This window comes from Carcharhinus amblyrhynchos, chromosome 11, assembly GCF_965287045.1.
Source record: "Carcharhinus amblyrhynchos chromosome 11, sCarAmb.v2.hapA, whole genome shotgun sequence".
NCBI classification, from domain to species: domain Eukaryota; kingdom Metazoa; phylum Chordata; class Chondrichthyes; order Carcharhiniformes; family Carcharhinidae; genus Carcharhinus; species Carcharhinus amblyrhynchos.
The window spans coordinates 18,633,721-18,649,048 of record NC_137334.1 but is presented as its reverse complement, the minus strand read 5'-3'; the positions used below and the strand labels follow the sequence as shown (position 1 = coordinate 18,649,048).

The 15,328-nt window shown below is 49.6% G+C and overlaps 1 protein-coding gene across 1 annotated transcript; it reads left to right on the top strand.

Annotated features, from left to right (window-relative positions):
- The first annotated feature begins 468 nt into the window (after positions 1-468).
- LOC145349947 (UDP-glucuronosyltransferase 1A1-like) lies at positions 469-15,246 on the top strand. Its single transcript, XM_080198651.1, has 5 exons — positions 469-1,399; positions 5,481-5,612; positions 10,582-10,669; positions 13,807-14,026; positions 14,846-15,246. The coding sequence occupies exons 1-5, from the start codon at positions 539-541 to the stop codon at positions 15,111-15,113; spliced, it is 1,569 nt and encodes a 522-aa protein (XP_080054777.1). The 5' UTR covers positions 469-538; the 3' UTR covers positions 15,114-15,246.
- Positions 15,247-15,328: the final 82 nt, after the last annotated feature.

The window sequence follows — 15,328 nt, the reverse complement described above, 5'->3', positions numbered from 1 at the left end:
CAGAATTTTGTATCTTTTACCCGACAGAAGAAGGTGGAAGAGAGAATGTCCAGGGTGCGTGGAGTCCTTAATTATGCTGGCTGCTTTCCTGAGGCAGCAGGAAGTATTGACGGGGAGGCTGCTTTGAGTGATGGACTGGGTTACGTTCACAGCCCATTGTGGATCCTTGCGGTTCTTGGTCAGAGCAGGAGTTGTGGAAAGGACGCTTTCTACAGCACATCTGAGAGTCGTAGTGGACATGCCGAATTTGCCTAGCCTCCTGAGAAAGTAGAGGCATTGGTGGGCTTACTTAACTATAGCAGAGGAACCAAAGCTATGACCCTGCTGTTATCAACCAAACTCACGGCCCTAACAAAGGTTAATAGATGGTAAATGTTAATGAGATAAAGTGAGTGAGGGATTGCATCTGTCTTATTAAACATTAATAGTCTGAAGGTCACATTCTCTGTAAATGATCATGTTTTTAAGGGACTTTTTCACCAGATGATATTTGAGTGCAGTGGATTCAGGTCAGGACCTGCTCCTGGGACCCACATTTATGCAGCCGCTTGGCGGGATGGCTTCTGCCTATCGGCTGCTGGTTTGGCTGTCGTGTTTCTGGAGTGCCGGGGAAAGTGGGAAACTGTTGGTTATTCCCATGGACGGGAGTCACTGGCTCAGCATGCGGCTCATTCTGGAGGAGCTCCATGGGCGGGGGCACGAGATTGTGGTGGTCCATCCCGACCACAGCTTGCTGATTGAGGTGCCTGGCCACTATGGCAGCAAGGTCTACCCCATCCCATTCAGCAAGGCCGATGTAGACAGGATGTACGAGGACCTGATTGAGATGGCTTTTTACGACGGGACGTTTTACCAGAGGATCAGCAAGACCCTGCAGCACGTGGATACGTTTAGGCAGTTCTCCCTCAGCATCTGTGAGCACCTACTGTTTGACGCGGAGCTCATGAAGGAGCTGGCCATGGTAAAGTTCGACGCCTTGCTCACCGACCCCTTCAGCCCCTGCGGCACCATCGTGGCGGAGAACCTCTCGCTACCCTCGGTCAACTTGTTGCAAAAGCTTCCATGCGGCTTGGACAACTTGGCCACACAGTGTCCCAGGCCTCTCTCCTACGTGCCAAGACCTCTGACGGGGAACACCGACCGGATGAACATCCTGCAGAGGGCTAAGAACATGCTGGCCGGGTTAATGGAGCCGCTGTTGTGCCATTTCATCTACTCCCCCTTCGAGGAACTGGCCAAGAGGTTCCTCCAGAGGGAGGTGACGCTGGTCGAACTGCTGAGCAGGACATCTATCTGGCTGCTGAGATCCGACTTCATCCTAGACTACCCTAGACCCATCATGCCAAACATGGTGCTGGTTGGAGGCATTAACTGTGAAGATAGGAAATCATTACCACAGGTAGGGGACAACACAAAGAACAGAGAACAGTACAGCGCAGGAACAGGCCCTTCGGCCCTCCAAGCCTCTCCAATCACATTGTCCTTTCTAGATCAACAGCCTGTATCCCTCTCTTCCCCATCTGTATCTATCCAGATAAGCCTTAAATGTGGCTAACATAACTGCCTCAACCACCTCACCCGGCAGTGCATTCCAGGCCCCCCCACCACCCTCTGTGTAAAAAACTTCCCCCGCACATCTCCACTGAACCCTTCCCCCCCTTACCCTGAACTTGTGCCCCCTTGTAATTATCATTTCTGCCCTGGGAAAAAGCTTCAGACTGTTCACCCTATGTATACACTATATCTTAATTAAAATCTATATCTTAATTTTATAAACTTCTATTAAGTCGCCCCTCGGCCTCCGTCTCTCCACTGAGAATTCCCGTTTATTCAATCTCTCCTCGTAGCTAATACCTTCCGTAGCAGGCAAAAAAACCTTTTCTGTACTCTCTCCAAAGCCTCTAATGTGGTGACCAGAATTGGACACAGTATTCCAGATGTGGCCTAACCAGCATTTTATATAACTGATTTGCCAACTATTGTACGCAATGCCTGGTCCAACGAAGGCAAACGTTCTTTCCTCACCACCTTGTCCACCTGTGCTGCCACTTTTAAGGATCTGTGGACCTGTATTCTCAGAATTCGGTACTCCGGAATCCTCCAGCCTTTCACACCCTGCTGGCATTGTCAGTGACTACAGAGAATTTGGCACTCAGCCAAGTCTCCATTCATTCCAGACAGACTTTCTTTTATTCATTCATGGGACACGGGCATTGCTGGCTGGCCAGCATTTATTGCCCATCCCTTGTTATAAAATCCCTACAGTGCAGAAGGAGGTCATTCAGCCCATTGAGTCTGCACCGACCACAATCCCAGCCAGACCCTGTTCCCGTAACCCCTCATATTTACCCTGCTAATCCCCTGGACACTGAGGGGCAATTTAGCATGGCCAATCAACCAAACCCGCGCATCTTTGGAGTGTGGGAGGAAACCAGAGCACCCGGAGGAAACCCACGCGGACACGGGGAGAACTTGCAAACTCCGCACAGACAGTGACCTGAGCCGGGATTTGAACCCGGATCCCTGGCGCTGTGAAGCAGCAGTGTTAACCACCATGCCACCGGGTCAACCCACATTGCTGTGGTTCTGGAGTCACATGTAGGCCAGACTGGGTAAAGATGGCAGATTTCCTTCCCTAAAGGATGAGCCAGATAGGAGAATCCCAGCTGTGAGCAAGGTCGGAGAATTCCGGCCATGGAATCTGACGTAATTACTGACTACTCGAGGCTGAAGGGCTTTGAATAAGCCATCTATTTAATTCAGGATATTTATTATTTTAATTTCCAAACTTGTTCTTTGGTAAATTAAACATAGAGGTAAGGTCGCCATCGACCCAGGTAACCATGGTCTGCTCTCTTCTTTTGAGGGGAAGAGCTGGCTGATGGAGATTTAACCTGAGGATCGCCACACCTCAGGTCAGGGCAATGTTGAGAAGACGGGGTGATCTTTCTCTACACCCTAGCTATGACTGTAACACTACATTCTGCACTCTCGGCTTTCCTTCTCTATGAACAGTATGCTTTGTCTGTATAGTGCGCAAGAAACAATACTTTTCACTGCGTGCTAATGCATGTGACAATATGGTAGACTCCTTAGGACGGAGATGAGGAGACATTTCTTCACCCAAAGAGTGGTGAGCCTGTGGAATTCATTACCACAGGAAGTAGTTGATGCCAAAACATTGAATGTATTCAAGAGGCAGCTGAATATAGCACTTGGGGGCAACGGGATCAAAGGTGATGGGACAATCAGCCATGATCATGATGAATGGCGGAGCAGGCTCAAAGGGCCGAGTGGCCTCCTCTGCTCCTATCTTCTATGTTTCTATGTTAATAATAAATCAAATCAAATTGAATCAGTACGGAAGTTGAACCCACACTGTTGGTGTCACTCTGCATCATGAACCAGATCTCCCCCTCCAGATACATTTAAAGTAGTTAGTTTGGATATTTATTGAGTTCTTGCCTGCAATGGGAAGGGTGGGCTCCGATCGGGCCTGGCAGGGTGAGCCGGGAGCATCGAGACTGCCAAACCCATTCTTCGTCTGCGATCTGAATCTCTAGACCATTGTGAATCTCAACAGGAGCCAGCTGCATGTCAGTACGTTCTCACTGCGAATACAAGGGTTTCCTCTGGGTTTCAAAGAACAAAGAGAATTACAGCAGAGGAACAGGCCCTTCAGCCCTCCAAGCCTGCACCAACCAGGGGACAGCACAGTGGCGCAGTGGTTAGCACTGCTGCCTCACAGGGACCCAGGTTCAATTCCCAGCTTGGGTCACTGTCTGTATGGAGATTGCACATTCTCCCCGTGTCTGCGTGGGTTTCCTCTGGGTGCTCCGGTTTCCTCCTACTGTCCAAAGATGTGCTGGTTAGATACATTGGCCATGCTCCCTCAGTGTCCCCAAACAGGTGCCAGAATGTGGCGACTAGGGGATTTTCACAGTAACTTCATTGCAGTGTTAATATAAGCCTACTTGTGATACTAATAAATAAATTTTGCCCTTACTTTTACTTTACTATCAGGAATGGACAGATTATCTGATGAAAAAAGGCTGCCCAGGCTTGGTTTGTATCGATTGGAGTTTAGAAGATAAGAGGTGACTTGATTGAAACATATAAGATCCTGAAGGATATTGACAGGGCGGATGTGGAGAGAATGTTCCCTCTTGTGGGAGAATCTAGAACTAGGGGGTCGCCCTTTAAAATGGAGATAAGGAGAATTTATTTCTCTCAGAGAGTGGGGAGTCTCTGGATCTCTCTTCCTGTAAAGGCAGTGGGAGTAGAGTCTTTGAATGTTTTTAAGGCAGAGCTGGATAGATTCTGGTAAGCCGGGGTGAAAGGGTATTGGGGGCGGTCGGGATGCAGATTTGAGGTCACGGCTCAGGTCAGCCATGATCTTATTGAATCTTGAAGCAGGTATGAGGGACCCAGTGGCCTCACCCTACTCCTCGTTCTTGTGTTAACAGTTGCACGAAAGGTAACTCTGGGTGCTGATATAGTGGGCGGCATTTTATGGCCTCATTCATCCCGAAACTGTCAAATCCCACTTCAGAGACAACAGACTTTATCTGCCCCTCGCCCACTCCGCTTCCCCTGGCGAGCGAGTCAGTAAGATTCCAGCCAGTATGTAATATTAAAGCCGAATCAGTGTAACCCAGATCCGTGTGCGTGTTGCTGGTTCAACCCCTAATTGCCTTTGAGAGGGCAATGGTAAGCTGCTTTCTTCAAACCCAGTAAGAAGTCTCACAACACCAGGTTAAAGTCCAACAGGTTAATTTGGTAGCACAAGCTTTCAGAGCACTGCTCCTTCATCAAGTCAGTCAGCAGTGTGAACCCAGCAGTCCATGAGTGTAGGAGAACCATCGAATCATAGAATCCCTATAATGCAGAAGGAAGCCATTCGGCCGATTGAGTCTGCACCAACTCTTCAGCAGGGCATCTTACTAGTCCCCAGGGCAACTTAGCTAGTCCCCCTGACACTAAGGGGCAATTTACCATGGCCAATCCACCTAACTTACATATCTTTGGACACCAAGAGGTAATTTAGCATGACCAATCAACTACACATCTTTAGACACTAAGAGGCAATTTAGCATGACCAATCCCACTAACCTACACATCTTTGAATACTAAGGGGCAATTTAGCATGGCCGATCACCCTAACCTACACATCTTGGACACTAAAGGGCAATTTAGCATGGCCAATCCATCTAACAAGCAAATATTTGAAGTGTGGGAGGAAAATGGAGGAAACTCATGCAGGTACAGGGGGAACGTGCAGACGGCACACAGACAGTGACCCGAGGCTGGAATTGAACCCGGGTCCCTGATGTTGTGAGGCAGAATATGTCACGGAAAAGGGTGGCGAGGTGCCCAGAGGGGGTGAATTGTGGAGGGAGGCGATGGGGGAGGTGGTTACTGCCCAATTTCAGTTGAAATATTCACTGTAACCTCTTGCTTTCTCCTTTGTTCCTCCTCAGGATTTGGAAGAATTCATGAACAGTTCTGGGGACCACGGAGCTGTGATCTTCTCCTTGGGCTCAATGATGCCAAGCATGCCAGTCAGGACAGCCAATAAGATTGCGGAGGCTCTGGGCCAAATTCCTCAGAAGGTGAAGTTCGATAGTGACAAGTAGCTAACACCGGAATAACAGATAAATTCTGCCTGTGACAGCTCAGGTGTCCATTCATTGCAGCTTAAGTTTCATCTATTAAAACCCTTCCATTGCTTTGTAACTACAAATGGCCCACACGGATTAGTAAGACATCAGGAGAGGGGTTGATTCGAGTCCCTTATACGTCAGGCCTTACTCGGACACAGCTGGACCAAGTCGCAGAACTCGGGGAAGGGACAACGAGAAGCGCAGACCTTGGCACTGTAGATTGGGACGACACAGACTCAATGCCCATTCGGCCCATCATGCATAGATGGAGCTGTCCAATTATTCCCACGCTTTTCCCCTAGACCACAGCCCCGGTTCAATATGGAACAATCTTACTTTGCAAAAAAAAAACTGGTTAGCACTGTTGCCTCACAGCAGCAGGGACCCAGGTTCAATTCCAGCATTGGGTCACTGTCTGTTTGCACGTTCTCCCCGTGTCTGCGTGGGTTAACATAAGAAATAGGAGCAGGAGTAGGCCATCTAGCCCTTCGAGCCTGCCCCGCCATTCAATAAGATCATGGCTGACCTGAAGTGGATCAGTTCCACTTTCCCGCTTTCTCCCCATAACCCTTAATTCCCTTGTCTGTCAGAAACCTATCTACCCGTGACTTAAATATATTCAGCGAGGTAGCCTCCACCACTTCAATAGGCAGAGAATTCCAGAGATTCACCACCCTTTGAGTGAAGAAGTTCCTTCTCAACTCCGTTCTAAACTGCACCCCCCCCCCCTTATTTTGATGTTGTGCCCTCTAGTTCTGTTTTACTTTCTAAGTGGAAGACATTCCGCGTCCTCCACACAATTCGTTTTTCCACTCATCTTTGTGTCATCAGCAAATTTTGTTACCCTACACTCAGCCCCCTCCTCCAGATCGTCTATGTATATGGTAAACAGTTGAGGCCCCAGCACCGATCCCTGTGGCACTCCACTTGTCACCATCTGCCAACCAGAAAAGCACCCATTGATCCTAACTCTTTTCCTCCGGGTGCTCCGGTTTCCTCCCGCAGTCCAAAGATGTGTGGGTTAAGTGGATTGGCCATGCTAAATTGCCCCTTAGTGTCAGGGGGATTAGCAGGGTAAATGTGTGGGGTTATGGGAAGAGGGCCTGGGTGGGATTGTGGTGGATGCAGATTTGATGGGCAGAATGGCTTCCTTCTGCACTGTAGGGATTTTATGATTATTCATTAAAATATCTGAAAGAACATTATAAAACATTTCAAAATGGCCAATGAAAGAACGTGCAATATTAGTCAAATTTTCTACAGAGATCATGCTGGACTCTGAATAGTTGCAATACATTTGTGATACATCGAGTGTGAGGTACACAGCCTGAGAGGGATCTATACGATTCCCAGCCCCTCCATAAGCAATGGCTGAAAGGTCTTAGGTAGCGATCTTCCCTCACTACGTCTCTGAGGTGGCTACCCAAACTTGACTGCATCCCTCAGCACGTAGTCCTGGACCTTGGAGTGTGCAAGTCTGCGTCACTTAGTGGAGCACAGTAAGAAGTCTCACAACACCAGGTTAAAGTCCAGTGGGTTTATTTGGCAGCACTAGCTTTTGGAGCCTCGCTCCTTCATCAGGTGAGTGGGAGTTGTGTTCACAAACAGGGCATATAAAGATACAAACCCAATTCACAAGATAATAGTTGGAACGTGAGTCTTTACAGGTAATCAAGTCTTAAAGGAACAGACAATGTGAGTGGAGAGACTGTTAAGCACAGGTTAAAGAGATATGTATTGTCTCCAGACAGGACAGTTAGTGAGATTTTGCAAGCCCAGATAAGTCGTGGGGGTTACAGAGAGTGTGACATGAACCCAAGATCCCGGTTGAGGCCGTCCTCATGTGTGCGGAACTTGGCTATCAGTCTCTGCTCAGCGACTCTGCGTTGTTGTGTATCGTGAAGACCGCCTTGGAGAATGCTTACCCAAAGATCAGAGGCCGAATGCCCATGACCGCTGAAGTGTTCCCCAACAGGAAGGGAACACTCTTGCCTGGTGATTGTCGAGCGGTGTTCATTCATCCGTTGCTGTAGCGTCTGCATGGTCTCCCCAATGTACCATGCCTTGGGACATCCTTTCCTGCAGCGTTATCAGGTAGACAACGTTGGCCGAGTTGCAAGAGTATGTACCGTGTACCTGGTGGATGGTGTTCTCACCTGAGATGATGGCATCCACGTCGATGATCTGGCATGTCTTGCCGAGGTTGCAGTGGCAGGGTTGTGTGGTGTCGTGGTCACTGTTCTCCTGAAGGCTGGGTAGTTTGCTGTGAACAATGGTCTGTTTGAGGTTGTGCAGTTGTTTGAAGGCAAGAAGTAGGGGTGAGGGGATGGTCCTGGCAAGATGTTCGTCCTCATCAATGACATGTTGAAGGCTCCAGAGAAGATATCGTAGCTTCTCTGCTCCGGGGAAGTTGGACGATGAAGGGTACTCTGTCCGCCGTTTGTCTTCTGAGGGGGTCGGTGCGGTTTTTCACTGTGACACGTTGGAACTGTCGATCGATGAGTTGAGCGCCATATCCTGTTCTTATGAAGGCATCTTTCAGCATCTGTAGATGTCTGTCGCGATCCTCCTCATCTGAGTACATCCTATTTATACAGAGTGCTTGTCTATAGTGGATGGCTTTTTTAATGTATTTAGGATGTAAGTCGGAGAAGTGGAGCATCGTGAGGTTATCCATGGGCTTGCAGTACAGTGAGGTGCTGAGGTGACCATCCTTGAGGAAGATGTGTGTGTCCAAGAGTGTAAACAATTCCAGAGACTAATCCATGGTGAGTCTGATGGTGGGAGTGTCTATATACGCCCTGTCTGTGAACACAACTCCCATTCACCTGATGAAGGGGCAGTACTCTGAAAGCTTGTGCTACCAAATAAACCTGTTGGACTTTTGCCTGGTGTTGTGAGACTTCTTACTGTGCCTACCCCGGTCCAACGCCGGCATCTCCACATCAACACTTAGTAGAGGGCAGTTCTTTGCACTGGAAGATCATCAAGTCTTGGGGAGACCAAAGAGTGTCTTTCACTAAGTTGGTGATCCTTCAGCATCCTTCAGGGGAGGCAATAGCCTGGTGCTATTATCACCAGATTGTCCATCCCTGAGTTAATGGGGCAGGAATGACAATGGAGACAGGGAGGTGGGGGGGCGAGGGGAAGAGTCCCAAAGCAGCTTTGAGGCTGCTGGGTCCTCCCCACCATCTGGTGGGATTTGAACCCAGGTCCCCACAGCACTACCAACCTAGTGCCAATGCCACGACCCGACTGCCTCCCTACTGCCTGCCATGGGTATCGGAAAGACACACAGGTTGGTGTTTAGACACAACAAAAACAGAAAGCTGGAAAATCTCAGTGACGGCCTAGTGGTATTATCACCAGACTGTTAATCCAGAAACTCAGCTAATGTTCTGGGGACCCGGGTTCGAATCCCGCCACGGCAGATGGTAGAATTTGAATTCAATAAAAAATACCTGGAATTAAGAATCTACTGATGACCATGGAACCATTGTCCATTGTCAGAAAAACCCATCTGGTTCACTAATATCCATTACGGAAGGAAATAACAAAGAGAATTGCAGCACAGGAACAGGCCCTTCAGCCCTCCAAGCCTGCACTGACCATGCTGTCTATCTGAGCTAAAACCTCCTACCCTTCCAGAGAATATATCCCTCTATTCCCATCCCAAAAGAACAAAGAAAATCTTCCGTCCTGACCCGGTCTGGCCTACATGTGACTCTGAAGCCACAGCAATGTGGTTGACTCTCAATTGCCCTCCAAGGGCAACTAGGGATAGGCAATAAATACTGGCCCAGCCAGTGACATCCATGTTCCACGAATGAATAGAAAGGAAGTTAACATTTGTTTCGGTTTGTGTCCATGGGAATACAGTCCAGGGAGGCAGAAAATCCCAGCAATGTTTCAGGTCATAGATTTTCCAATGGGAATGAGGGAATGTCGGAGATGATCTGTGTTTTGAGTAAGTGTACAGTCAGGGTTAAACACCACACCACATGGAGCAGTTGAGCAGAATACAGACACAATTAGAATCATTGAATCCCTACAGTGCAGAAGGAGGCTATTCAACCCATCGAGTCTCCACTGACCACAATCCTATTCCCTATTCCCAGAGCCCTCGCTTATCCTGCTAATCCCCCTGACACTAAGAGTCAATTTACCATGTCCAAGCCACCTAACCCGCACGTCTTTCAGACTGTGGGAGGAACACCAGGAGGAAACCCACGCAGACACGGGGAGAACGTGCAGACTTCCCACAGACAGTTACCCAAGCTAGGAATTGAACCTGGGTCCATGGCGTTGTGAAGCAGCAGTGTTAACCGCTGCGCCATAGTGCCATCCACGGTGTGGGGGGGAGGGGGCGGGGGGGGTATTTGAGGGAGAGGGTATATACAATGGTAGGTTTGGCTGAAATAGTCCTGCAGTTTAAACTTATCCATTCTTGGGATATGGGCGTCGCTGGCTGGGCCAGCATTTATTGCCCATCCCTAGTTGCCCTTGGAGGGCAGTTGAGAGTCAACCACATTGCTGTGGCTCTGGGGTCACATGTAGGCCAGACCGGAGTAAGGACAGCAGATTTCCTTCCCTGAAGGACACTAATGAACCTGATGGGTTTTTCCGACAATGGTTTCACGGTCATCAGTAGATTTACAGTATAATTCACACCTAAATTTTTATCCTTCAAAATGTATCATTTCGCATTTGTCCGGATTAAATTCCATGTGCCATTTGTGTGCCCAAGTCTCCAATCTATCTACATCCTGTTGTATCCTCTGACAATCCTTCTAGTCCGGCCACTTGAGCCCAGAATCTTCTCACTGAATGGCAGGCGATCCTTAAATGCCTACCTTTTCCATCAATATGCACCATGATCTGGGAATTCATGATTGGAATGTTGCCTGTTTTGCGATAGGTTGTCTGGAGATACACTGGAGAAAGGCCTTCGAAACTGGCCTCCAATACCAAGCTGGTGACGTGGCTGCCACAGAACGACCTGCTGGGTAAGCGAGTAATGTGCGTTGATGTGTTAAGTTTCCGGGTAGTTACCCCACCATTGACTCAGTGCCCCACCACAGCGCATCAGAGTGCCTCAGCGCCACCTCCCACCAGGAGAGGAGTGGTTGCAGGGCATCCCAACATCCGGAGGCTCCAGCAGGGAGCAGTGTTTTGGAAGTTAGAGCTTTGGACGGAGATGAGGGGAGCAAAGGCAGGTGACAAAAAGATAGATGTGAAGGTATACTTTGAAGGGGACACAAGAAAATTGCAGATGGATAGAGGTAGGCTGAGCGAGTGGGAAAACAATCTAGCAGTTAGCTTCCGTTTGAAGCTTATTTCGACTGTGGCACCTCGCTCCACCCCACCTCCCCTCCTCTCCCCACTTAAAGTCCAATCATCACTGGACCTTTCTGCCTCTCCCCCAGGCCGTTCCTATCCAATCTACCCTGGAACCCCATACATCTACCTCATTCCCCCACTCCAGGGACTTGATTCTTGACAGTGCAGAAGGAGGCCATTCGGCCCATCAAGCCTGCATCAATTCTCCAAAAGAGCATCCCACCCAGGAACTACCCCTTCACCTTATCCCTATAATCCCATGCTTTTACTGTAGCCAATCCATTGAATCCCTGCAATGCAGAAGGAGGCCGTTCGGCCTATCGAGTCTGCACCGACAACAAGCCCACACCGGCCCTATCCTCGTAACCCCGCATATTTACCTTGCTAATCCCCTGACACTAAGGGGCAATTTAGTACGGCCAATCCATCTAACCCGCACATCTTTGGGCAGTAAGGGGCAATTTAGCATGGCTAATTCACCCAACCTGCACATCTTTGGACATTAGGGGGCAATTTAGCATGGCTAATTCACCCAACCTACACATCTTTCAGGCTGTGGAAGGAAAGCAGAGCACCTGGAGGAAACCCACACAGACATGGGGAGAATGTGCAGACTCCACACAGACAGTGAACCGATGCTGGATTTGAACCCGGGTCCTTGGCGCTGTGGGGCAGCAGTGCTAACCACTGTGCCACCGTGCTGTTAATAAAACAAGTGGTGTCCTTAGGTTTAAATCGTCTACAAGGCAGTCACTGATGCTGCCCCATTGTCCCCAGGTTGAAAGTATCGAGGCCAGGAGCTTGCGTACATTGAAGAGACAATTGACACAATCCCCCTGCCCCTCGCCAACACCCCCCCCCACTTCCTTTCCTCTCCTCCAATGGACCAAAGCCTCCCCTTTAACCCCACCCGCGCCCCCCCCCATGCTCTCCTGATGACACGCTGGATTTGCCAAGAAAAGGCAAGTTGTGTATCAGCACTCATCCGCCTCCCCGCCTCCCCCCCCACCCCCAACCACCAAGGCTGGCCCTCGGCCTTCAGAGACTTTGGGATTCTCACCGGCAACTCTTGGATCGCTCTGAGCCAGAATCAGTCCCCCCTCCCCCTCCCCAAAGCCCACCCATTCCTCCATAACCCAAGTAGTGAGAACATGTCCTGGAACAATTCTGAGGCAGCCAGTGTCCGCAGGGGAGGGCCACATGCGGCCCATCTGGGTTCTGAATGCGGCCCCCACTTTTGTTGACCATTGCCCCAGACGCAGGGTAGCCACGTTCCGCTGATTCCCGTCTGTGTAGTTTTTTTTTCCTGCCAGCCTGACTGAAGCGATTCACATGTAAAGCGAGGGTGAGTGAGGTGAGGTGGGTGCCGATTGCTCACAACATTGAGTGTGAGAGCCATGCGCTCCCTCTGTGTCCAAAGCGTCATTTCTTTTGACTTTACCATTTGAGATTGATGACAGTTTTTTTTATTCATTTGTGGGCCATGGGCATCGCTGGCTGGGCCACCATTTATTGCCCATCCCTAGTGGCTGAGAGCAGATGAGAGTCAACCACATTGCTGTGGCTCTGGAGTCACATGTAAGCCAGACCAGGTAAGGACGGCCGATTTCCTTCCCTAAAGGGCATTAGTGAACCAGATGGGTTTTTCCGACAATGGTTTCATGGTCATCAGTAGATTCTTAATTCCAGATATTTTTTATTGATTTCAAATTCCATCATCTGCTGTGGTGGGATTCGAACCCGGGTCCCCAGAACATGAGCTGAGCTTCTGGACGAATGGATAATACTGCTCGGCATTTGCCTCCCCAATTAATATATAAACAATGAAGCGTTTTCTATAAAATGGTTATGAAATATTTGGCATATATTAAATGTATTTAAATCTTATTCATGGGGTCACGGTTAACGAACAAGCCCGATTTCAATCTTGCGGCTCGCTGAGATGCAGGAGGGCCAGTCAGGTAGCCCATCCCTGTTCCGAGGTCAGTGCATTGGAAATTCTCCGTGCAAAGTAACTCCAGAAGCCCACTGGCAAATCTGAAAATTCTGGAAATGCCTGGTAGTCCTGTTGGCACTTGGTACAAGGCGGGGTTCATGAGGAGACAGGTGGTGGGGGCGAGGAGGGAGGGGGGAGGAGGGAGGAGGGAAGGGGGACGGGGGAGCTTATGTGAAGACCTCATCATTATGATTGGAGCACTTTTTGAAACCAAAGTCTCTTGAGGGACCATATTTTGGATATGATACCAATAGGTGATGGCCTGGTGGTATTATTGCGAGACTACTCATCCAGAAACTCTGCTACTGTTCCAGGAACCCAGGTTCGAATCCCACCACGGCAGATGGTAGAATTTGAATTCAATTTTAAAAATCTGGAATTAAAAATCTTCTGATGACCATGGAAACATTGTCGGAAAAACCCATCTGGTTCACTAATGTCCTTTAGGGAAGGAAATCTGCCGTCCTTACCTGGTCTGGCTTACACGTGACTCCAGAGCCACAGGTTGACTCTCAACTGAGATGGCCGAGGGAAACACTCAATTTCCAGGGCGACTAAGGATGGGCAATAAATACTGGCCCAGCCAGTGATACCCCTGGCCCATGAATGGATAAAATCAAATAACAACAACAGAAAATGCTGGAAAATCTCAGCAGGTCTGGCAGCATCTGTGGAAAGATAATAGAACCAATGTCTTGAGTCTGGATGGTCCTGGGTCAGAGCTGGCTGTGATATCCTGTAGGTTGCTGAGGATAAGGTTGATCACGGCGAGTTGAGTTTTATTTTCTCTCTTGTTCTGCGCCCAAGGGCATCCCAAAACACGAGCATTCCTGACGCATGCGGGGTCACACGGAGTCTACGAGGCTATCTGCAACGCTGTTCCAACGGTCATGATGCCGCTGTTCGCGGACCAGATCGAGAATGCGATGCGTATAAAGCATCATGGTGCTGGCATTGTCCTGAATCTGAAAGATATCAGCTCTCAGGGGCTACTGGATGCAATAACCACGGTTATCAATAATACCAGGTGAGTGACGTCTGCACACCGTCATTCAATCTCAAATCTTCATAGGGCGGCAGGGTGGCACAGTGGTTAGCACTGCTCTCTCACAGCACCAGGAACCAGGGTTCAATTCCCAGCCTTGGGTGATTGTCTGTATGGAGTCTGCACATTCTCCTCATGTCTGCATGGGTTTCCTCAGAGTGCTCCGATTTCCTCCCACGCTCCAAAGATGTGTGGGTTAGGTGGATTGGCTGTGGTAAATTGCTCCTTAGTGTCAGGGGGATTTGCAGGATAAATACATGGGGTTACAGGGTTAGGGCCTGGATGGGATTGTTGTCGGTGCAGCCTCGATGGGCTGAATGGCCTCCTTCTGCACTATATTTTTTCTCTTCAGGTTACGTTGATGGACCATATTAAATTGACCGTAGTGTCAAGGGGATTAGCCGGGTGAGGTCCTTCGGCCCATCGAGTCTGCATCGACCACAATCCCACCCAGGCCCTACCCCCATATCCCTACATATTATACCCACTAATCCCTCTAACCTATGCATCCCTGGACACTAAGGGGCAATTTCTTAGCATGGCCAATCAACCTAACCTGCACATCTTTGGACTGTGGGAGGAAACCGGAGCACCTGGAGGAAACCCACGCAGACACGAGGAGAACGTGCAAACTCCACACAGACAGTGACCAGAGCCAGGAATCGAACACAGGACCCTGGAGCTGTGAAGCAGCAGTGCTAACCACTGTGCTACCATGCCTACCGTTCTCCCACTGTTCACACCGCGGAGGGAGTTGGGGTGAGACAGCACTCTCAGTTACGCCATTGCTTTCTCTTTCAGTTACAAGGAAGCCATCACAAAGATGTCTGCCATCTTTAAGGATCGCGCCCTGGGGGCGCTGGAGCTCTCCGTCTTTTGGGTGGAGTTTGTGATGAGGCACGGCAGGGCTGAGCATCTGCAGACTGCAGCCCAGGACCTCAACTGGATCCAGTACCACTGCCTGGACATCCTGGGGGTCCTGCTTGCCCTGGCCTTCTTGCTTGCCTTGTTGTTGAGCAAGTGCTGCCGGCGGCTCCGTCCACACCGAGTGAAGAGGAAGTACGATTAATGGGGGGTACAATTTGGAAAGTGAGCCTTACCACAGAGCAGCTGACGGCACCTGTAGATGGAGTGGCCCCTCTCGCAAGCGCAAAGTGTTGGGGTACTGGCTAATAATTGAATCTGCTAGTGTTAAAATTGGGTGGGGGGTGGAGGGGGGGAGTGGGGGGTGTGAGTTGGTGGGGGGCAGGGAGGTTACTCACCTTCCTGAGCTCCCAGCAAGAT